Raw genomic sequence first — 24282 nt, 5'->3', positions numbered from 1 at the left:
GCAATAAAGAAGTAACCTCTTGTATGAAAGGTGAAACAGTTGCAGGTAGCAAAAAAAAAAAAAATCTTCAAGATTGACTAAAACACCTCAAATCTACCATTCAGTTCCATATTTTGAATGTAAAATACAACTTAAAATTATTTATAAAACTTTTCAGGTGTCAGTTTCTGTACTTATACTGCTTTTATATTAGAATATGATATTTTTAAGCTGTCTTTTAAAAAGAGATTTTTAAAAACTGTTAAATCCAGATGTTTTACTTCCTTAAAACTTCCGATACTTTCAACTGACGTTGTGCGCATGTGCAGACGGGTTCACAGGTTTCCGTTGGAAGTTGATCCTCGCTGCGGTGCGAGCTGGACGTTAATGATGGCGGCGACCCGAAAATGGAGGCACGAACCCCGCGACAGGAGCTCGGGCGCCGGCAGAGCATCCTCCGGGAACGAGAGGGACAAGTCCGGTGATGGCCCCACCGTGCTGGTGAAGCTGTTAGCGGCGGCGTTTTACGGAGTCAGCTCGTTCCTCATCGTGGTTGTCAACAAAAGCGTCCTGACCAGCTACAGGTAAGAAGAGCAAAGTACGAGTTATAGAAAGGACGTTTGACCAACTTCTGTCAGCGGTGACAGCTAGTAAATGGAGGCAGTTAGACAGCGAGGAGAGGGTGAAGTAAATGAAACTAATGTTGTTATCCTGAGGAAAGAAAATGTTTCTGTCCAAGGTCAACGCTGGACGTACGCTGAAGTCAGTGCTACTCACACATCTTTCTGAGTTCACAGGTGTTGTGCCAGAAACTGATTGCTATCCTGAGCAGCAGTTAACCTCATGTCTCTGCAGTGTTTTACCTGCTCTGTGCCCTTAAATACAACCAATCCAGCTGATTCTACTCGTTAAAATAGCTTTAAAGCACCAATTTCAGATCATATTATGCCATTTTCCGCTTGCCAAAAAGTGACCGCAGCCCCTACATTGTGACTGAAATGAAATTAACCCTCATGTTGTTCTGCAGGTCAAAACTGACCCGTTTTAAAGTTTGAAAATGTGGAAGAAAAATATATTTTCACAGTGAAACTTCTGATGTCCACATTTTCAACATTTTTTGGGAAATCTTTAAACATTTTTTGGTGGAAAAAAAGACATGTTAAAAATGTTTCTGAAGAACATTCACACAAAAAATCAACCAAAATCCAGCGAAATTCGCTGGATTTTGGTTGATTTTTATGTGAATGTTTTTAAAGAAAATATTAGAAATTTTACTGATATATATGTAATCATTTTAGATATTTTTGGAAGATTTTTTTGGAAGATTTTTACTCATTTTTTGAAAATATTTACAATATTTTTTTTTGCCAAATTTGGGTTTTTTGTTTTTTTTCTTAAATAAAACTTTTAAGGAATTATTGGAATTTTCTTCCTGAAGGTTTTGCAAATTTTCAAAAAATTTTGGGAATTTTGCTGAATTTTTGTTTTTTTTTTTCAGACAAGGAAACAATATTTTTTATTGCCTGTAAATGAAGATAACAGGAGGGTTAATACATCATAAAGGAAAAATAATGACTGATTTTGTGTAGTAGCATCTTTCGGAAACAAACTTACAAAATGCTTTATACTAAAAGAAATGTCAAATCGGAGAAATAATGATAGCAAATTCAAACAAATAAGATCCCAAACATGCAGTATAAGCAAGATAAAATAGTTATTGTACTTAAGAAAATATCACAAGTCTTAAGAAGAGATTTAAAAGTACTTGATGTCATATTTGTTAATTTTATACATCGGTGCCGTCTGTAAATAATGTAAATTACAGTCTGATTGCCAAATGTAAGCAACTATATTACACAGCCAAACACATACAGCCAAAATATCAGAAACCATACTGTAATATTTCCCCATAATCATAAAAGTCATGCCTGATTACACTTTGGTCACAATTATTCAGGTGATGGTGGAAACATTTAAGTTTCACAATGACATACCTCTGCTATCACCACTGATATAGAGTTGTGTATGTTTGACCCAGATAAAAGCATATAAACTGGATCAGTTTTTTTTGGAACATCTGTGATCAAAACACAAAGAAAGCAGAATTGTTTCCAGAAAATAATTAAATTCCACTTCATAAAAGTTTCTTTCATAATGGATTATTGCTGCAGCATGAAAGTAGTCAGTTGCTAGTGAGACTATTGCACTAGAAACTTTATGAGCAGAGGTGTGGAGCTAATATTTGTTCACAAGGCACACCTGTAGTGATGATAACTTTCGAGGCACTGTTGCTGCACGATGGCAATTTTAGCCAACTATAACTGAACACCTGATCAAAGGTTAGACTCACTTTATCAATAATTTCAATACGTTGAAAATATTATCAGCCAAAACATCCAGCTAAGTAACGTTAATAATAATGAACTTTATATCAACGGCTTTGGAAATAATTAGTTGTATAGTACCTTTGAAAACTGGATTTACATTCATAAACAACAATAAAACAATAAAAAAGACGATAACACAATAAAATATTATACAAATGCCATTCTGTATGTGTTCTGACAGTAATGAGTCGCTTTTTCTACAGTGTTAAGCTAAAATATTGAAAATATTGCTAATAATAAGTAGTTTTAAATGATAGCGTGGATGCAGTAGGTTGTAATTAGCGCAGATTAAGCAATATACAGTGGGGAAATACACACAAGTATTCACTGAAGCTGAATTGAAAACACACATTCTTAGGAAAGGTTGCAGTTCAGGCAGACTCAGGCTCATCTAATAGGCTCATACATGCAGTCTATGAATAGAAGAAGCTTTTTTTTCCCTGCAGGCATTGTGGATGCAGCACAAGCTGTCCATGCTTAACAAGCTGGCTTTGGAATGTTTCTTAACAAATGTGTCGCAAACAAAGAAACCATCAGAGGAGAGAATGATGAATGAAAGGATGTTACTAGTTTGCTCAGTAGTTTATGTCTGAAAGGCTACCAGCAGCTACAGGCAATTTTTTTTAGGATTCACAATTGTATCACTGGTACAATAACTGCATTAGTTCAACAGCAGAGTAAATTTACTATATTGACCCTCAGGTGTCAATTTAAAAGGGAAAAAAACACCCTTATCCGAAAAAACGTCCTAAAAATATATATTCTTATTATTTTCCAGTTACTCTGAGTTAGACTTTTTTAAACCAGTGTCAGTCTTGATCTCAACAGATGTATATATTTGTTCTTATTAAGCATTTTAATCTTTTAAATGGCTTCTTTTTTTTTGCATAATGTCACCATTTTTTTTGTTTGTTTTTTTTAAATAAAACTCAAAAAATGAATTATCTTCCATATAATTATGGGCCGGTGACATTTTCTGATTAGCACAGTCTTGGATGTGTCAGTGTTCAGCATCAGTTTGATGATCATCAATCAAATGATTTTGATGTATTTTTTATTTTTAAAACTCACACCTTGGAGTCCAAAAACTCTCCTAAAAATATTCAAAAGTGAATTATTTCCCACTTTGACAGAGTTTGGTTTTGTTAACAAACATCAGTCCTGATCATAACTGCCAAATATTCATTCATTTTCAGCTTACGTGAGGCTTTTAATTAAAAAACAACATATTTTCCATATAATATGTGATAAATGTCCCTTTATTACCCCTGGACCTGTCTAAAATACCTTCCCCATCTGTATTTCAGAGCTCACTTGTGCATATAGTCGACTCCCTGTGGTGTCATTTTAGGAGGACGATCACTGTGGCTCTGATCAGTGGTACCATGGCTTCTTCTGCCTCCTGATTACTGTAGCAACTGTGTTTTTCGCTGGTCACCAGGCGTCCTGTGACCTTTTGCTTCTTTATGAAGTCAGTTACCTTAGACATGGAGCCACGATGTAGATAAGCAGCGACCAGGTCCAAAGTTGAGAAGGTTTTGGTGTTCACAGGTCAGTTTATAGCTGTGTTCATCAGAAATCAAAGGTGTACAGAGTTGTTTGAGCCATCACAGGTGTATTCACTTGCATTGAGTCTGTAACTGAGGGCCTATATTTTCACTTTCATATGAGCAAATAATCTACCTACCTCTATCTACTTAAATATAATGCAGTTATTGAAAGATGATACAATTCAAGTCATTTGACATTTAAGTGACATTGCACTGGGGTGAAATGGGAGTATTCTATCACTCATGTCAAGTAAGACTATTTAGGATTTGTAAGGATTTTTTTCTAAAAGTAACATCAGCTGAAAGCAATTTCATATAACTTTTTGAAACAACAGTTTCTTTCTCTTGCAAATTAAACACCCTTTAACTGTGCAGCCTTGCTTGGTCTAGTGTGAGCTGTAGCTTATAGTGGTTAATGTTAGTCAGTGTAATCAGATTACTGAGTCATTTCAAGCTGCATAGTTTTGCTTTCAATGGTCGAAAGTATTAATCCTTGTCTGTATTGTGTAGTGTACTGTGTAATACATAAAATGTGTCTGCAGCATTTTAATGGTGGAGCAGGAGCTAACTCAAACATCAGTACATCGTTCTGCGGCAAGCACTGGTCCCTCTAAGCTGCGCGCGTGCGCAATTGCGCACTGCTGACACGGTCTCCGCGCACAGAAAATCTGCGCTGCGCACAAAAAAAAAATCCAACCTAAATTGTAAATAAAATAAACACGTAACAATTAATTCTGTGCTATTTTTCAGTGTGAGTCAGTGAGTGACCGGTGACTGGCTGCTGCAGCCAATGATGCGATTCACATACGCATTTACCATAGACTGTATATAATGGTGTTTACGCAGCTAATCAACGTCAGGCGTCCTTATGTGCAGCCATCGTTGTTCTCATAAGCCGCGATTCCACAAGCACCTACTCGGCGCGGTGCGGCTCGCCACTATTGTATCTGACTCGGCTCGTCTCGGTTTAGTTGTTTTTCCATATCGCCTCATCGTGGGTGGAGTCGTCATAGCACGGCGAGCCGAAAGTCCCTGACGTCATTTGTGTGCGACACAAACGCAACGTAACGGAGGAGATGGTTCACCTGCTGCTCGGTCTGTGGCTTTCTGTCAGATTCAATAGTAATAGTCGGAGAAAGCTGAGAGCGGCGAGTCGGAACACTCAGGAGACACACAGGAGAGTTTGGGAGGCGATGCAGCAGTATCAAGCTGAAGACAAGAGGATATGAACGAGACGACATATGAGGGTAAGCTAATGCTAGTTCGCTAGCTATCGTATCAGTCCTGTGAACGACCCTGTAATGGCTGCAGTTTATCGCTATTAAGTATTAAAATATGTATGCTGTGTATGTGTTTCAGATGGCTGTCTTGTGAGACTTCATGGGATTTACCTGAAGCAGCAACACATGAGCCTGTAGTGGCACAAGGTGTAGAGGAGGAGGACAGAGATGTACAGGATGCACTGATGCACTACGTGTCATGCAAAAGTTAAGTTATTCTTCTCGATATACTTCTGTTTTTCTGTCCCCGGACCGCTATTGTTTTCTTTAATGCAATTCTGACAATAAACTTTTGTACCTTTTGCAGATGTGTCTATGCTCTTGTTTATTTGTGAAGGTTAGCAAGATTAAATGAGAAATTAAAACACCAAAACATTAAAACAGCTGTTTTAAGAATATTCCAGTTTGATAAATCAGTATTGCTTTGGTGTAATTCAGTCAACGGAATTATGAACCATAAAAGAATTTGTGTTAAAACATGTTAAATCCCATTAAACATAAATGCATTATTAGGGAATACAGAATTGTTTGGTTCAGACTGTTGACTCTTTTCCTACCAGTGTCTTAACAGACAAAATGAAAAGTTATGATGCAATCACATAAGTCACAAAATAGTTTATTAGTCAGCAGCAAAATCAAAACTAATTACAATGTGCAAAGTACAAACTGTGGTGGGCCTGTCCTACAGTGGAGGGCTAAAAGTAAAACTATATACAACTAAATCTCAAGTCTCTGGGAGGTGGACTCGCTGGCTGCCCACTGCCTGCACCAGCTGCCCCAGTACACCCAGAAATGACTGGTTGAAGGCAGTATTCTGGGCCATCTCCTCCCGCTGCAAGGCCGCTTCATTCTCTCTTGCCTCGCTGAGGAGCAACTGGATGTTCTCATCATGCTGGGCATGACTCCGCTCCTTCTCAGCCTGCATCTCCACAAGTACACTTGGAAGGTCCAATTTTCTGTTGCACCTTTTCCTCTTGCCTAGACCAAAGACAGAAAAGTGATCAGAATCAGCTTTAGTAAGTACACAACATACAAGGAATTTGGTTTTGGCTGTTGGTGTCACACTAGGAATATGGAAGAGAATAATAAAATATAAAGAAACTATAGAAAGAGGAACAGGGAGGAAAAAGAAATAGTAGCAAAATTAAAACAATATATACAGAAATTCACAGCTAGACTGGAATAAACACATTAGCAAAACGATAATTGCTATAAACACAGTAGTGCAAAAGCAGAGAATGCTGTTCATGGTGAAAAAAAATACATGTCCACAGGAATAGTGACTATTGTACAGGTGTGTAGGAATGGCTCAGCTGTTTATTACAGTGATGACAGTGGGGAAGAAACTGTTTTTTGTGTCCGGAGGTTTTTGTGTACAGGGATCTATAGCGCCTGCCAGAGGGGAGGGGGGAGACAGTTTATGTCCAGGGTGAGTGGAGTCTCTGATGATGTTTTCTGCAGTCCGTACTACAGGCTGTAGTCTGTTTCTGTCCTGCTGTGTGGCTGATCCAGAGGTGCACAGGACAGACTGGATGACTGCAGTGTAGAACTGGATCAACAGCTCCTGTGGCAGGCCATGTCTCCACAGCTGTCGTAGGAAATACATCCTCTGCTGAGCCTTTTTCAGGATGGAGTGGATGTTCATCTCCCACTGCAGGTCTTGAAAGACTGTAGTCCCCAGGAGCTTGAAGGACTCCACGGCTGTGATGTGTTTAGCCACCCGTCCATTGATTTTCAATCATGATCATGTCTTTGATAGTTTTACTTTAATAAATTTTTGGCACTCTTTAACTGAAGCACAAGCAGTACCTCCTCCACACAACTAAAAACAACATGGTGTGAACTTCATTTCATCTTGTGCATATTTTGGAGTTGCTAAGAACAGCTGTGTTTTCTTATTTCTATGTATATTTTCATCCAGTCATTCAGTTTCACAGTTACCTAGTGACTATAAGAAGAATGGTTGCAATACTACACTGCACCAGAACGTAAATTAATTAGAGTGACTTGCTTGTTAAGTCAATGGGAAAAAAAATGCAGCTGCATGTGTTCTGTTTATGTGTCACTGTAGCAACATGTAGCTTTCATCAGGCGTTCCTGAGCTGGCATGCTGCACAGTTTGCATTTACACCTGCCTGAATTCTTGGTCGTTGGTCTCACTGTTCTGATCATCCTTGCAGACATTTACACCTGCAATAATAATAATGCGAAAATCAGCCATGGTCTCTGTTTACCGTGTCTTACCGGTGATAAGAAGTTGCTGTTACGTGCTGGAGGTTGATGTTGACAGGGTCGGTGTCCGAGCTGGTGCTGGTGCAGGAGAGGAGCCGCTGCTGGTGCTGGAGAGGAGGCAGGGGAGCTGGGGGCTCCATGACGGAGGTGGAGCAGGCTTCGTATGTGGAAAGGATTCTTGAACAGAAATGAACATTCACCCTAAGTACACGAAAAACACGACATTGTAACTTGTGAAAAAAGTAAACCTGTACGACCACTAGCTTAGTTCGTCATGCTGACTGATGTATTAGCTTCTGAGAGCTAAACGTTAGAAACAGCAGCACGAAAGACAAGCGGAGCACGGAGCTAGCGCTGATTGCTAACTAGCTAGCGCCGATGGCTAACTAGCTAGCGCCGATGGCTAACTAGCTAGCGCCGATGGCTAACTAGCTAGCGCCGATGGCTAACTAGCTAGCTTATTGTCTGCTACAGGAGACAACAACGTTACTTTCTAAATATACTTGTTTGCTTAAAGGGAGCTTGCCACCAATGGGATAAATGATGTAAAAGTTTCTTGAAGTCACAAAACACTCACCGTTCTCGAACGCCTCCAATAATGCAGCAGCTGAGTCTCCCACCTGTTGCTCGTCGGTGCGGTGCCAGTAAATAGCTTCCATTAAACCTCTTCCAACACCTCATGGTTGACCCACGCCGGCCGTTGTGGTCCTTGGTGGACCAATAGTCATTTTTGAGCTTTTTCAGCTTCTCCCTACGCTGCTTCTGTCCTCTTTATATACAGTCTACTGTATACGTGGGTGGCCATCCGCTCAGAGACCTCCTGATAAACTTTCTTCATCCAGCTCCCTCTGTATTCTTTGGTCCGCCACCAAAGACAGAAAAGTGTCGACCTCTTCATTCACCCACAGTACAGGTCTGGCGGTCATATTAAAATTATGACGAACAGAGAGTTCCGTGAAGAGCAATGCACACCGTCGCTGTTTAGCTTTTTTTAAATGCACACACCGGAGTGTGACAAAAAAAACGGCATCAGTGGTACAACAGGCATCATCATCCCCATTAAAACCAACAGCCCCGGCAGCTACAGCCCCGGCAGCTACAGCCCCGGCAGCTACAGCCCCGGCAGCTACAGCCCCGGCAGCTACAGCCCCGGCAGCTACAGCCCCGGCAGCTACAGCCCCGGCAGCTACAGCCCCGGCAGCTACAGCCCCGGCAGCTACAGCCCCGGCAGCTGTCCCAGCAACCATAGTCCACCCAAATTCCATACCACCATTACAGCCAGCAGCAGAAACACCAACATATACTCAAACTCTTGCAGAGAAATGTAAGATTTTCTGTGCGCATGTCCTCTCTCTGTCTCTGTTTCCTCCCTGTCGCTATGTCTTTCTTCATGTCTTTGGGTGTGTGTGTGTGTGTGTGTGGGTGGGTAGGTAGCAAAGATAGCAAAATATATATCACTTGCTTCTTTCCCCTCATTTAATTTTCTTAATAATTTTCTTCTTTTCTTATTTTGATAGATGTTAAGGACGCTTGGGCAGGAAAAGAAGTCCATGTCCTCCTCTCCAAAATAGGAGCATACAAATTATATTACTGGGACATTCACAGAGTTGGTCCCGACATGGAGTTGGAAAGCGAGGTACAATATTAAACTTTATTATTTGCTATATAGATAGGTTTTACAGCTTTACAAGTCAGCTTTAAAACAGTCAATGTATTTTTATGTTAAAAAAAAATACTATCTTATGTGGCTTAATTTTTCTTACAGGTAATCAATGCATATTTGGCAGTCATAGTGCGTGAACACAATCGCCAGAATCCTGCAAAAGCAGCATTCATTGATTCATTTGCTATGACTGCAATGTGGCAAAAAAGGACTCAGAGACTCAAGGTAAGCATTGGTATTATGAATGTTATGTATTTTCCCTAAGATTTCAATATATTTCAAATGTCAAAGCTAAATGGAAAGCTAATGCTTTCAAGATTCCAAATACATCTATTGTAAATCTTTATTTCACATATGTCAAGAGATACTGTGCTTGAAACTGTTTAGTTGTAGGAATCCACATTTCTAATAGATTTTTAATGTGCAATTCATATTTGTATCAAATTATTCCATTTTATTATTCCATTCAATTTTAGATTAAACCCCTGGAGTACGACATTATTCTGGGAATTGTAAATGAGCATCATCACTGGACACTTGTGGTAAAAAAAATTATAAATAAAACATAATATAAAAAGAGTAAACATACTAATGCAGTGCTTGGTATAAAATAGAGTAGGTGAAGAAATAATGTCTCATTAATTTTTTTTCATGGGAAAACTATTTGTAGGTCATCTACCCACAAGAAAAAAAATCCTTGTACTTGGATTCGCTGGGGGAGTCGAAGGAAGCCATTAAAAAATGTTTGAACACAACAAGGTGAGGATACTTGTTTTAAAAGCGTGGTAATAGGCATGTCAACTATCGCTACAAATTGGCACACATTTATGTAATATCAATTTAGAAATTAATCTTTTATTTCTGTAGGGCTTTCATGCGAAAAAAAGGCTGCAACTTTTCAAGGTGGACATGCGGTACTGTACAACACACACAACAATCTGACAGTACATCGTGTGGAGTCTTTGCACTGAAGGTATGTTTGCTTTGCAGAGTAATGTCATCATCCTCAAATTTCTGGATTGTAACACGACTGTCCTGTTTTTTCCCCCAAGACAAATAATATTACGCTTTATTGAGATATCTAAAACTCAGAAGTTATTAAGTTACAGCAGATTAATATCTCTATATGGTGACATATAAGCTCATAATTACTAAGAGGGATAGCTTAAGGTTATGTTAAAATGTCTTTTTCAGTTTGCAGAATGTCTGTTGCAAAAGGAAGACACCAGTTTTCCTGCCACGAAAGAGGCCATAAACAGACACAGGCTAGAAATTGCTGTTACTCTTCTCCTGGAAACTGGTAGGAGATATTTTGGTATTTCATAGACTTGTCCATAAAAATCCTGTAAAAATGTTACAACTGTATCATAGTAAATACTCTCACGTTACCTAAATATTAAGCAAATTTTGATGCATGACAATATCACACATGCTCTTATTTTTTCTGTCCTCTTTTTTTTCACAGATGACCTGACAGACAGATGCCACTTTTGTGGGGAACAGGAACATGAGTCCGATGTGAACTGGGTAACTTGAGCTATTCAGTAACAGTCAACTCTAAATCTGAAATGGAATACTCTTTAGATAATGGGAATTGTCTTTAATGCTTATGTTAGATTCTTCTGTTCTACCTAGGACTATTGTTTTATTTCTGCCTTCGCTCCACTTGAAGTAATATTTGTTGAATTGATTGCAACAATAACACAACAGTAACAATGTACAGCTTCTTGAAAGACATCTTTTTTAAAACCTGGATTCTATGTCTTTCAGATTCAGTGTGATGTTTGTTTGCGGTGGTTCCACCAAATGTGTGTTCAAGGCCCACCAGCAGAAGAGGATTTTGTTTGTCTTGCTTGTTAAAGTCCTTAGCTGGATGAATAGTATCTAGAGTTGTAATTGTTAAATAGTTGGACCAGTATGTTAGTTGTGTTTGTTATTTTTGTTATTTATCTTCAACTGGATATGCTTTTTTCCTAAAAACAAATGGTGATTGTGTAGTTATTTATATGTTATTGGTAAGCTGAGTACTTTTAAGAGACGTTGTTTTAACTGTATAGTATTAAAGTGTATTTCCTTTTTTCTGCAAGATGCATCTTTTTTATGTAACAGTACTTACTTTTTTAAAAATAGTTTTATAAGTTGAGCATTTTGTAAAACAAATTTTGCAGTAAGAAAAAAGCAGGCTGAAACAATGTGTACCCCCTTATAACTTTAGCTGTGATTAATGAAATTGGTCCTAATTCACAAGTTTTGTTGTGCATGACCACAAATGTCTGCAGAATAAACCACATGATGTTAGTACATCACCTGAAGAATATAGAGGGGGGGTACATTTTCTGGCAGGTCCAGCGAATGAGGCTGAAATAATTTGTACCCCCCTATAACTTTAGCTGTGATTAATGAAATTGGTCCTAATTCACAAGTTTTGTTGTGCATGACCACAAATGTCTGCAGAATAAACCACATGATGTTAGTACATCACCTGAAGAATATAGAGGGGGGGTACATTTTCTGGCAGGTCCAGCGAATGAGGCTGAAATAATTTGTACCCCCCTATAACTTTAGCTGTGATTAATGAAATTGGTCCTAATTCACAAGTTTTGTTGTGCATGACCACAAATGTCTGCAGAATAAACCACATGATGTTAGTACATCACCTGAAGAATATAGAGGGGGGGTACATTTTCTGGCAGGTCCAGCGAATGAGGCTGAAATAATTTGTACCCCCCTATAACTTTAGCTGTGATTAATGAAATTAGTCCTAATTCGCAAGTTTTGTTGTGCATGACCACAAATGTCTGCAGAATAAACCACATGATGTTAGTACATCACCTGAAGAATATAGAGGGGGGGTACATTTTCTGGCAGGTCCAGCGAATGAGGCTGAAATAATTTGTACTCCCTTATAACTTTAGCTGTGATTAATGAAATTAGTCCTAATTCACAGGTGTTGCTAAGCCTGTGGAAAGTGAGTTACAGCAACAACTATTGCTGGCAGTGCTGCAGCAAATGCAGTGTGTTAAAATGCTCACAGTGGTGTTGATTTTACTGTATCAGAAGTTGGACAGATTGATCTAAAGAGTGAATTATAGCGCGTTTGAATCTAGTACCCACCCAAAGAGTATTGAGCCTACGTTTAGTCAGTAGGGTGATCGCTTACACTTTATTACAAAAAGGAGAAGGAAAAGACATTATTAGGCAGCGCTATCAATATTATTAATTAGGCAACACGCGATGTATAGCAAAAGCATTTATTTAGGTTGAACTGTCATGTGCTAAATTACCAAACATGTTTGACAATCAAAGCGTGATCGTAACAATCCGCATTTTGTTTTATTCATAAACTACGCTGATATCTAAACACAGAATTATAGCTCCACCCTTCCGAATGCATGCGCGCTCCCGTGGCAGGGGATACACTTTCTGACGGGGCTAACTACTTTGGCACGACACCTGTCTTGTTTTCGTGCTGGAGTCGCTCTCGTGTGTCGTCACTCCCTGTCCAATCAGTGGCCTGCACTATGTAGACGTCACATCTCGGCTCACTTCATCTCGCTTGGAACCTCAGCCGAGAAGGTATGGAAAATCGTGCCTGATACCATGCACTAATCCATATGGAAACGCTCGCAAACAAAGACGAGCCGAGCCGCACCGCGCCGAGTAGGTGCTTGTGAAATCGCGGCTATAGATATGAATCAGTAGATAGGACACGCCCCTTTGAGCTGCTTGCTTCGGCGAGGCTAAGCTAGTGGGGGCGAAGTTTCAGTGCATTCCGTTGATGTAGACGGCGTGAAAACGGAAACAACAAGTATGCCGGCTCACTGTGCTGCATACAGTTGCACACTGCGTCGTACGATTGAGACAAGGGAACTTGGAATGACTTTTCATAGGTAAGAATAGTTTTTGGCTCTTTTCCCAGTATTAAATCTTGTTGAGAGCTTCCAGTCTATGAGAGCTAACTAGTTAGCCACTAGCAAAACACTAAGGCGAGCTAGCAGCTTGACAACCAAATACCAGACGATTAATAGTAGCTGTAGTATAGTTGTACAAGCAGTAGTAGTAATACTAAAAGTACAAACAGCAGTAGTAGTATAAACAGCTGTTAGAGGCGTAGAAGTAGTATCAGCATTTGTAATAGTACAGTACTTATAAAGCCTAACTCATGTATATCCAGATTACCATCTATGTTCTTCCTCCAAACCCATTTTATGATTGGGATTACAGGCAGTTCTTTAGGACTGCTCTCAAATAATTGAAATGTTACTAAACAAGGCTATACTTATCAAATTAAATAGCTCTGGTCTCCAGTATATTGGCGAATTCGGTTCTTTGTACTTAATTTATTAGCATGATTTCTTTTTAATATGTTGTGTACAGACTTAATTACTTCTCTGTCTACTTTTCTTACTCCATGTAGGTTTCCCAGAGACTATGGGTTGAGGAGGAATTGGAAGTTTGTCGGCTTAGACCTGGTGTCATTCCATCAGTGTTAAACTTCCCGGCTCATCTTGGAAGAGTACGTGCCAGAAAGACTACAACCAAGCAGCCTTGAGATCTTAGGCAGCGTCTCCCTGAGGTGGGTGTCGACGGTGTTCACAGTCAGGTCTGTGGTAATCCTGTCAAAAAACAAAACAGAAAAAAATCTAGATTATAAATCAACATGTAACCAAAGCACTCTGTGCATAATGCCATAGTATAGGATGTAGTTCAGAAAATGTCAAAGTATAGTATGCTTTACTCAAGAATAACATAGTATGGCCTGTAGTTCATAGTACAGCATGTTGGCAAGAAATAAAACAAAACATAGATTATTATGTGGTTCAAAAAGCGCAAAATGATAGGATTTTGCCTAAAATTGTCATGTATGATATGTGGTTCAAAAAATGTCATAGTGCAATATATTGTCAAAATAGTATGTTATTCAAGAAAACATCAGAGTATAATATGTCATCTAAAAAATGCCATAGAATAATAATTTCATTGCACAAGTAAAAGTATAGTAACTTTTAAAACTGTTCAAATTCTATGTTGCAAAAAAATTAAAACAAAAAAAAGTCACAGTAATATGTCAATTAAAAAAGCCTATAGTATAGCGTGTCGCCCAACAAACATCATAGTATAGCATGTCGCTCTAAAAACATCACAGTATAGCCTTTAGTCCACAGCTGTCAGTAGGTGAGGAGCAACACAAAAACAGTCCAAACACTGGTTTCCAGAGGGTTAGATGAGAATTTATTTGAAAGAGGAAGTTTACAACAACACAACGTGTGAGGGGGTTAAAAACAAATGGGTGTTAGTAAAATAAAAATAAATAAACAGAACTAAAAGTGAACTTCATGTTGGCATTGATGGGCATTCCAACCAGGAACAAAGTAAAAGATAATCAATACGAAAAAAAAACTCTTCCTGTTCACCTCTTAAAACCCCAAAACACACCACAGTAGCACCCTAAACTAAAACTACCAATGGGTTCCCTGTTTTCCTTTTTGAACAATTCAAAGGTCCCTCTCTATCTCCCCACACATCCACCAACCACTGGAACACATCTCCAAAGTTCTGCCGGGCCAGCTCAGCTTCCCCTCAGAAGAAGTGCCGCCACCTGCCAGATGAAGGAGTCTTTTGAGAGGCAGCTGGCATCGTGATTGGACTGTACTTTGGTCTGTTCCAATCCAGCTTCAGTTCCAGAGACGGCAGGCGGGACGAGTCAACGGAGGCCGGGTGGACGAAGGCATGCAGCTGAGTACAATCCAGAAAACAACAGAGGAGGAGTGCAGGGCCAGAATAAGCAGAGTAGCATCGTATGTCTCTTAGAAAACATCATAGTATAGCCATTGGTCTGAAAAAACGCCATCATATACATCGTATATTGTACAAATAACAAGTCAAAGGAAAGAGACATACAATGTAGAATTGTAGTAATTGTGGGCTGACTGATTTACTGATTATCGGTATTTTATTTTTTACTGATTTACGGTAATAAATACATTTAAAAATGGTGCTACTTTGGCTCTGAATCTTTATCTACCTGTGGTCGCTCTGTCTTCTGGAGTGATTTGATTGGTTATACATCACGAATAAAACTCCTTTAACTTAACATCTGTAAACAAAACAAAAACGTATCAACAAAGTTTTCTGTTAGAGTTTGTGTTCTTCTAAGTTTAACTCAAGATTTTAAATACTTTCATTTACTGCAAATGAATATCTACTCCAAATGTCTCACTAATAATCATTATCAGCCTTAAAAACCCACAAAACACCCCTCTATACTCGACCACACTTAGTACAGTCCGGTTCCCCCTTCTATAAATCTGCTTGGAATCTTCCACTTCCTGTTTGTCAAAGTGGCCTTCTACCTGGACAGGTTTTGTTGGAGCTCATGCAACAAACATTTTGGGTAACTGCACTTTAATATGGATGGATGACACTGAATTAGAGTCTGTTTTAATGAGACTGAGTTAAGATGTGTAGCTCTGTCATTAAATAGGAAATTATTTCTCAGAATTCACAGAGAAAAGTCTGAAATGTTTGCTAGGTTAGCGTCCCACATGTTCTTTGGCTCAGCTAAAGCTAACTCTCTCCAACTTCTGGATCTCTTGAGTTGCTTGTTGTTAAAATATCTTGCTGTAGGTGCTGAAGCTCAGAAAATCTGAGACGTTTGTTCAAAATAAGCTCATTCTCAAGTCTTCTCTGAACTGTCCTCGTTTGTTTTAACTTTCCCTAAACTTAGGAGTTAATGACAGAGCAGCACATCCAGACTCAGTCTCATTTATGTAGAGATTAAACTTCAGTGTCATTCATTGATGTTAAAGTGCAGTTTTTCAAATGTTTGTTGCACATGCTCCCGACCAAACCAGTCCAGGTGGAAGACGATGTGAAGAGAAAGCTCCAGAGGATGAATATCACACATTTACGTTGGAAATAAATGTCCTTTAATTTGACATTGTCATGCAAATGATGTTCAAATCTTTGAGTGTTTTGTTGATGTTGGTTTCTAAATGTTTTTTGACACTCGGCCCCAAAGATTAAAACCTTCTACGGCTCACAAGCTGCAACAATTCACACATTATCAACTATCTTTCTGACTAAACTAAGATAAAAAGTGAAAAACTGCCTGATTCCTGCATCATGAATGTAAATCTTGTTGGTTTTTATGACAGTAAACTGAATATATTTGGGTTTGACATTTTATAAACAAAACAAGAAATGAATTACTGGAGAAAATAATCAACAGATTAATGGACAAAGAAAATATGTTTTCCAACATATATGGCTGAATTACTCCAACATTACAAGATACATACAATTTTAATTCTATTTTATTTATATAACGCCAGTTACAGGTCAAATTGTCTCAAGACGCTTTATTTTATATTTTTTTGTCATACTTAAAATATGACAATGTAAGAAAGTTAAAGCTCTTGACTAACCCAATTTATTTGGTTTTTAAGAGATTAATCGACAATTAAAATAACTTTCTCCACTAAAACTAATAAACATGAGGTCAAATAGAAGGAAGAGTTTTAAATACTGCAGTCCCACGACGACAAGAATAAAGTTTGTCAACAAAAAGTAAATCTGCTGGTGGATTCCATTAAAGTCCTAATAAATGATAATAAAGTATGATACTAAAGGTTTGTGGTGCTAAAAATGTCAAAGTAAAGATATGAAGTTGGAACATGTGGATGGAGGTTGATAAAAGTTGACCTCCCTTCATTCCTCTGGAGTGACTCCATGGATTTTATGGATGGTGGTTAAAGACCTGCTCTTCTAGTGGTCTTCCTTCTAGTCGCTGTAAAAAGTCAGTCCATCCTGGCCGACTTCAACACCTCTTCATGACAACTTGTTCTGCCTCCGACCTGGTGGAAACTCCAGAAACTCGGGAAAACCTGTCGAGACTCGAGGAACTCGTGGAGACTCGAAAAACTCGTCGGGCGGGGGAAGGTGTGGTGGGTGGTGGGGGAGTAGAGGGGGGAGGCCGCCACCCACCTCCCCGCCTACTCTCCGCCCTGACTCCACCCAGGCCCCGCCTTGGCTCCACCCATGTGGTCACTTCAGAAACTACGATGCCAAAGGGACGACGAATTTATTTCTTTTCATCTGATCTGTAGCTCAGTGAGTTAAGGATTTGCCTATGGAGCTGCAGGTCGCTGGTTCAAGACCAGACACTTCTTAAATTTTTTGAAAATCCTGACAAAGACAAAGAGAGAAAATTGCCGGTGGTGGGTCTTGAACCTGCGACCTTCCAGTTGGTAGTCTGTCTTCTTTTCCCCTGAGCTACTCGCTCAGATACTAATTCTTTGTTTTTTTGCGCATTTATCATCTATTTTTTGGCGTTTTCAAGGTTTTTTTTAACTCGAGTCTCGACTCGACCGTTTTTCTCAGGAGGTTGGACTTCAGCCTTTGTGCTGGAGGGTGGAACCCTCAGTTCCAAGACTTTCCAAAGCCTCCACACCTCCCGAGTCCTCAGGACCTGAGCTTTCACACAGTCTGAGGGCTGAAATTTTCTAAGTCCCACAGTAGTTCTCTGTTAGTCTGAACCTTCAGACAGTCTAAGGACTGAAATTTTATAAGTTCCTGAGTAGTTCTCTGTTAGTTTGAACCTTCAGACAGTCTGAGTACTGAAATTTTCTAAGTCCCACAGTAGTTCTCTGTTAGTTTGAACCTTCAGACAGTCTGAGGGCTGAAGTTTTCTAAGTCCCACAGTAGTTCTCTGTTAGTTTGAACCTTTAGACAGTCCAAGGACTGAAATCTTAAAAGTTTCTCAGTACTTCTCTGTTAGTTTGAACTTTCAGACACTCTGAGGACTGAAGTTTTAAAAGTTTCTCAGTACTTCTCTGTTAGTTTGAACATTCTGGTTAACAGAAGCCTTAAAACTTGTGACCATAAGTCTTGATTTCACATTTAGACCATCCATCTGAGTTCTTCTCAGACCTTCACCTGTGGGTTTTTTAGAAATCCTCAACAAACTTTGATTCTCTTCACTGAACAGTAAAGTTAGTGGAGATCAGAAGGTAACATTAGTTTGATCAATGCCTTCAACTACTAGTAGACTTCATCTGGAAAGCAGTTTTCTGAAATGAGTTCTTAGTAAATCTGTCCACAATCAAACCAAGAACATAGAAAGAGGAAATGTTTGAAGAAACAACTTGATGTTTTCATTTCAGACTAGAAAACACTTGAAGACCTTTATCAGTTTTTGCTCTTTTTCATCTTTTTATTGTCTCTTCTGTTTAATTTGATCTTCTAAAGTCTAACTGGTGTCTTTTCAAATGTTTTGTCTTTAGTTTGATTCTTCTTAAATGTTTAGTTTTGCTCTTTTCTCACCTTTTATTCTTTTCTAATGTCTGATTTGATTTTGAAATGGTTTGTCTTTTTAATGTTTAATTGTTGTTTTTTCAAATGTTTTATCGGCTTGTTTGAAAAATTCCTTTTTCTTTCCCAATGTTTAATTTTTTGATTAAATCTTTGTTAAGGTTTTTCTTTTTAAATGTTTTACCACCTTTAAATGTTTCATTTTCTTTTTAAATGCTTCATTGTATTTTCTGTTTAATTCCTATTTAAAGTTTTATTGTCTTTAAGATTTAGTTTTCGAATTAAACATTTAATTTTTTTTAATTAAATGTTTTGTCTTTTTAAAGGTTTAATAATCTAATTAAATGTTCTGTATTTTTAAAAAATGTTTAATGATCTAAAATATTTCGTCTTTAATGTTTAATATTTTTGTTTAAAAACATTTGTTTAATTTCATAATTACATGTTTTGTATCTTCCATTTAATTATCTAAATTTTTTGTCTCTTTAATATAGTTTAATTGTATTTAATGTTTAATTTTCTTGTTAGAAGTTTTATTGTATTAAATGTTTTTTCCTTTGATTTAATTGCTTTTTTAAATGCAATTTATTTCTTTAATCTTTTTTTGTCAAGATTTTAACCCCAACCTTAAAAATGAAATAAACCCTTAAATCACAATGAAAATACTTCTGTTGTCACAATCATGAGTTAGTCAATTATTCACTTTATCAATTCAACTTTATTTGACACTTTTCACACAGATGACAAAACTAAACAAGCAAAGAGAAAAAACTACGCTAAAACTATGATTAAAACTCAAAAACATATTTTTTAAAAAAAGATTTAACATGGTAATAAAACATGTGTCCAGGGGATGGAGGGAGTTTATTGAAGTCTTCTTGGGCTCACATGGGAAATTATTTAAAATATAAACTTGATATTCAGTCTAAAGAAACTGGAAACTGCAGAGCGACAGAAAAACCAACAATATCTCCTGTTTTCTCCTTTAATGAGTCGACTCTTCTTGTGCTTTCAGACCAAAGAACTACAGACTCTTCACAACCTGCTCAAAATGTTTCTGCTGCTCTAAAGTCTGGTCTCCAGAACTTCCTAAAAACTCTCAAAATCTCTTCTGCTGCAGGTTGCTTTGTAGAACTGTTGCAGAAAACCTCACTAAACCACATGGAGGGGCCTCAAGATAGTCGTCCAAATGAAACCATACAAAAACCAAACTAGCACAACCCAAACACTAAAGTCTCCTGCAGCCTACCAGAGAACCTCTGAGAACAGAGAATCAGGACAGGAACTCTTACCTTCTGGACAACCAACGCTGGTTCTCAAACAAGAATACAGAATGTGTCTGACCAGAAACCTCTGAAGACTCACTACAGCCAAGATAAAGACACAACTCAGCTGCACCAAATCCACTAATCACTGCACACATTAGCACCATGTGCTAACTGTGGCTAAAGAACCTCATTTACCAAGACAACTATCCAGTACAAAGCCCTAAAACACACCAAGAAACACATTAAAGTCTATTTTACTGCTGGAAGCTGCAAGCCAACGCCTAACAAACTAAAGCAACGGAACCAAACCCAGTTCAGTGGAGAGAAGCAGAGGAAATGTTTGTCTGCAACTAAATAAAGCAGGAAGACACTGAGCTGCTCAGGTGTTCCTGATAACACCAAGCAGCCACCTGGACAGCCAATAGGAACACAGCTTCCTGGAAGTCCAGAGCGCTGGCTTAGTGAAGGAAATTTAATTTATAGTTGAAGCAGAAAGTTAATAAAGAAAGTTGAAAACCACCTTCTGATACCTGAAATCTCTGAGTTTTCACACAAAGAACACCTGAACATGTCAAACTTGTTCCATAGTAGAACCATCATTGTAAAAACGTCATAGTATGGTGTGTTGCTCAAAAAACATTAGGACCCAGCTGTCAGGGGACAAACATGTAAGAAACATGAGAACAGAGAGAACCCAACCAGTAGGTCACAGTTTATCATCCCCCAGTCATCTCCTGAAGTCCATATGGTGAGAGACATCAGTATCTGGTTGTTCATTTACCAGAGGATGCTTATAATCATGCTGATGTGGTCTGTACTCTACAGTATTTTAGTGACTCAATAAATGCCTAAGTTGTTTTTTAAAAATGCTTTTTAGTTTTTAATAAACATTTAACAGCCTATATGTAATCAATAAATGGCCTTTGCCTATCTTAAGAAAAATTCACTCAGAACTCTGATATGTTAACAGTACTAAATAAATCAATAAATACATGCATACACACAGAAATAAGTTAATACATTAACTGTGTTAAGATAAGATTTAGATTTTTAAAAAAGTTGTTTATGTTTTTGCAGAATCCAGTATTGCTCACTGGTTGGTCATTACATTTTATTAGTTTGATTTCACTGTTTAAAATGATGCCACCTCTTTTCAGACAGAACCTGTGATAATAAAACAATACAAAATTTTTAGTTCCGTGTTAATAAAGCACTTAAAGCTTTAAGTATGGCTAAATGCTTTTTTCAAAATTAAATATATCACTCCTTAGGTGGTAGTGGCCCCAAGTTCAGTAAAGTTGGAAAGATATTAACAGATTCGGACTTCCAGCATCAATAACTCATTAGATATAGGTTGTCAAAACATAAACGGTGCCTCTTTCCCATTGTTGCAAGGCAGACAATGTGCTACAAGCCCAGTTTTATCAAAAGTAGCTGTCTTTCAAGCTACAGGAATAACATTGGTGTCTATGGAGTGAACAGGGTCCGTCTGCAATTTGCAAAACCACTGCAACAGTAAAGAGAGACAAATATTCAATAACTTCACTCTTATACATTGTAGTGTCACTAAAATCACTGCAGCCTTCAACTGGCTCCTGTTGACAAAGTGTTTTAACAGAAATGTAAATGCTGTAATTTGATTCTTTTAATGAACCATGTAACTTGAATGGATGTGATGCTGGTGTGACCACAGTGCACACGTCTGATGTTGCTCACAGTGGTCCAAGGGACGCTCAGGGAGTTTGTGTGTTTGCTCAGACTCAGGAAAAATTACAGGGAACATTGGCGGCAAGTAATTATGTTTAAGTGCAGTAATTTAGGAAATGTACTTGGTCACTTTCCATCACTGTTATTACACACTGTTCTGCTGCCAAAATGCTGTTTTAAAAATTCTTTTAGTCTAAAAATACCATAAATTAACCTTGAAAAGTGCATGAATGCATAATGTAAACTCTTCTTCATGTGATTAACTGGGAAGTGAACCAAAAGTTGACCCATGAGCTGTCACTTGAGAATTTGCATTATTGATTAATATTTTTTTACCCGTGTGTTTTACAGATTTCCATCGTCAACATGTGTTGGAATTGGCCAAGTAAGCATCTCTTAAACTAACCCACACTACTTCCTGCTTGCTTCATCACAAAGCCTGATATTTTATTTTTCCACTTGCTTTTAAACCTCTGCAGATGCTGGCTACAGTTGTAGTTCTCAGGACGGGGAAGATGCTGGGCATTATCTCATTTCCAGACATGGATCTGAGTATACCACGCAAGGTCAGGAGTGAACTGTTGAAGCTGAAGTATACATTATAAAGCAGTTGTCATATCAAAGATCAAAACTCTGACTTACATCTGTCTTTCCAGATGTTCCCGCTGCCTCTTTTGTATGTCGGGAATCAAATATCAGGACTGTTTGGAACGCAGCGACTCAAGTGAGAACTTGCTGGCCATTGTTCTAACGTTATACCAACAATAATTTCCTAATAAATATGCATGTTGTGTTTTCCCTTTCTCAGTTTGCCCATGTTTACAGTCCTGAGGAGGTTCAGTATTTTTCTCACCATGGTGTTTGAGGGCATCTTGTTAAAGTAAGTTTAGCTCTTTACTTTCTCCTCACTGTTTACCCAGACTGTTGAGCGCAAATGAATCATTTCTTCCTGCAATCCTCACAGAAAAAAGTTCTCCACGTCCATTAAGATGACCGTGTTCACCATGATCTTTGGGGCTTTCATTGCTGCCAGGTGAGACGACAACAGACACCAACGTCCGCTGTTTAAGCTGTGTTTAAGCGCCTGTTTAATTCTTTGGCGTGCTGTCGTTTTGTTCCGTATAGCGCCGACTTAGCTTTTGACCTCGAAGGATATATATTCATAATGCTGAACAACGCTCTGACAGCAGCCAGCGGGGCGTACATGAAGCAGAAACTCGACTCCAAGGTGAGCAGGGCAGCAGATCGCACAGTGCGACGCTGCTACAACATGAATATTCCTGATAATACGCTGCTGTTCCCGTAGGAGCTGGGCAAATACGGGCTGCTGTATTACAACGCTCTGATCATGATTGGTCCCACTGTGGCGTACGCTTACTACTCAGGGGATCTGCAAACAGTAAGGGAGTTTTCCTACTACAAATTGGTGTGTTTCATTTTTTCAGACAGCTGGTGTAAGCGCCACTAAGTGTGTGTGTGTGTGTGTGTGTGTGTGTGTGTGTGTGTGTGTGTGTGTGTGTGTGTGTGTGTGTGTGTGTGTGTGTGTGTGTGTGTGTGTGTGTGTGTGTGCGTGCAGGGGATGGAGTATGAAGGCTGGACCGATCACATGTTTGTTGTGCAGTTTGTGCTCTCCTGCATCATGGGGTAAATACAGTAGATGCCTATTACTATGGAATATAAATAGGTCATATCCGGGTCTTGTCTAATTCTGCTCCAATGTGTTGCACAGGTTCGTTTTAATGTACTCCATCATGCTGTGCACGCAGTACAACTCAGCACTGACCACCTCCATCATAGGTTGTATTAAGGTAAGTCATTTCCTTTTGGTTTCTGATCAGTGTGTGAACTATAGGACAGATTTGGGCTTTTATTGACCATTTATATTAATAAGAATATGAATAATAAGATTAAAAGTAGCTGCTGCCTGGTTTCAGCACCACAGAGAGTTAGTTTAGTTGAAAAGTATGTATATTTTTCTGGTCTTTATATTGAGGTGAATGGAGTTTCTGATGTGTCATGCTTCCATGGTGATAACAAGAACATCATGCATGATGGTGTCTTTTATTTAAGTGAATTACTTATGAATCACCCTCATGCATGAATTATACAACAAAAATGCAGGGAAATAGAAATGTATGGCAACAAAGTATTCTGTCGGTGTCTTAGATGCCAACCAAAATTGAATAAATCCTGTTTTTCTATGCAAGCTCGTGTCCTCTGTCGTTCACATTCTGGCTCTGCTGATAGATGATAGATTTTAGTAAAAAATACGTGTCCAGTGACTTTCTTTGCCACATCCCTAGAATATCCTCGTCACTTACATTGGGATGGTGTTTGGTGGAGACTACATCTTCACCTGGACTAACTTTTTAGGTCTTAACATCAGGTAAGAAGTATACACACACCTTAAACTGTTACATGGTGAAGATGAAGTTGTGTGTCTGGGAGAACCTTTGTGTTTTTGTTTCCCACAGTATCGCCGGGAGCCTGGTGTACTCATACATCACCTTCACACAGGAGCAAAAAAGTAAGAGCTGTTGAGCTGGATCAAAAACCCCACTGTTTTTGTTTGGAATGATCTGAAGTATTTTTGCTTTAAATTGAACAGAAAAGGCCTAAATCATGGAGTCCCACATCGACACTGAAGAGCTACATCCAGCACATTTCATGTTTTCCATGAACTGTATGCGGATATATTTTTAAAACCTTCTTTTATAAACACTTGACTTTTGCTACAATGATAGAAAATTATTTTTTGATTCTGTGTAAACTTTTTATCTCTGATTTAGATAAAATATGCTAACTTTTATAATTGTTTTTACTGATTAAATGCAATGGCACTGATATTTTTATATGAGAAATCAATAAAATTAAGATAATTCTGACTTTTTCCAGTTCATTTAC

At 38.4% G+C, this 24282-nt stretch overlaps 1 protein-coding gene across 1 annotated transcript; it reads left to right on the top strand.

The window, feature by feature from the left end:
- The first annotated feature begins 291 nt into the window (after nucleotides 1-291).
- On the top strand, nucleotides 292-24263 carry LOC111587410 (UDP-N-acetylglucosamine/UDP-glucose/GDP-mannose transporter-like). Its single transcript, XM_023297357.3, has 13 exons — nucleotides 292-563; nucleotides 21730-21763; nucleotides 21858-21944; nucleotides 22035-22102; nucleotides 22187-22258; nucleotides 22343-22411; nucleotides 22504-22606; nucleotides 22685-22777; nucleotides 22955-23022; nucleotides 23108-23186; nucleotides 23682-23764; nucleotides 23853-23905; nucleotides 23987-24263. Exons 1-13 carry the CDS (start codon nucleotides 301-303, stop codon nucleotides 23995-23997), a joined length of 1083 nt encoding a protein of 360 aa, XP_023153125.3. The 5' UTR covers nucleotides 292-300; the 3' UTR covers nucleotides 23998-24263.
- Nucleotides 24264-24282: the final 19 nt, after the last annotated feature.

This window comes from Amphiprion ocellaris, chromosome 10, assembly GCF_022539595.1.
Source record: "Amphiprion ocellaris isolate individual 3 ecotype Okinawa chromosome 10, ASM2253959v1, whole genome shotgun sequence".
In the NCBI taxonomy this organism is placed as follows: domain Eukaryota; kingdom Metazoa; phylum Chordata; class Actinopteri; family Pomacentridae; genus Amphiprion; species Amphiprion ocellaris.
This window is presented reverse-complemented; position numbering and strand designations above follow the sequence as displayed.

What these genes read in the sequence shown, in the direction of transcription:
- LOC111587410 (XM_023297357.3), top strand. Translation starts at nt 301, where the DNA reads ATGTGCAGACGGGTTCACAGGTTTCCGTTGGAAGTTGATCCTCGCTGC. An exon ending in TTTGGAACGCAGCGACTCAA is followed by an intron (nt 22,103 to 22,186) that starts GTGAGAACTTGC and finishes TCCCTTTCTCAG; the next exon opens with TTTGCCCATGTTTACAGTCC. An exon ending in GGGGCTTTCATTGCTGCCAG is followed by an intron (nt 22,412 to 22,503) that starts GTGAGACGACAA and finishes TGTTCCGTATAG; the next exon opens with CGCCGACTTAGCTTTTGACC.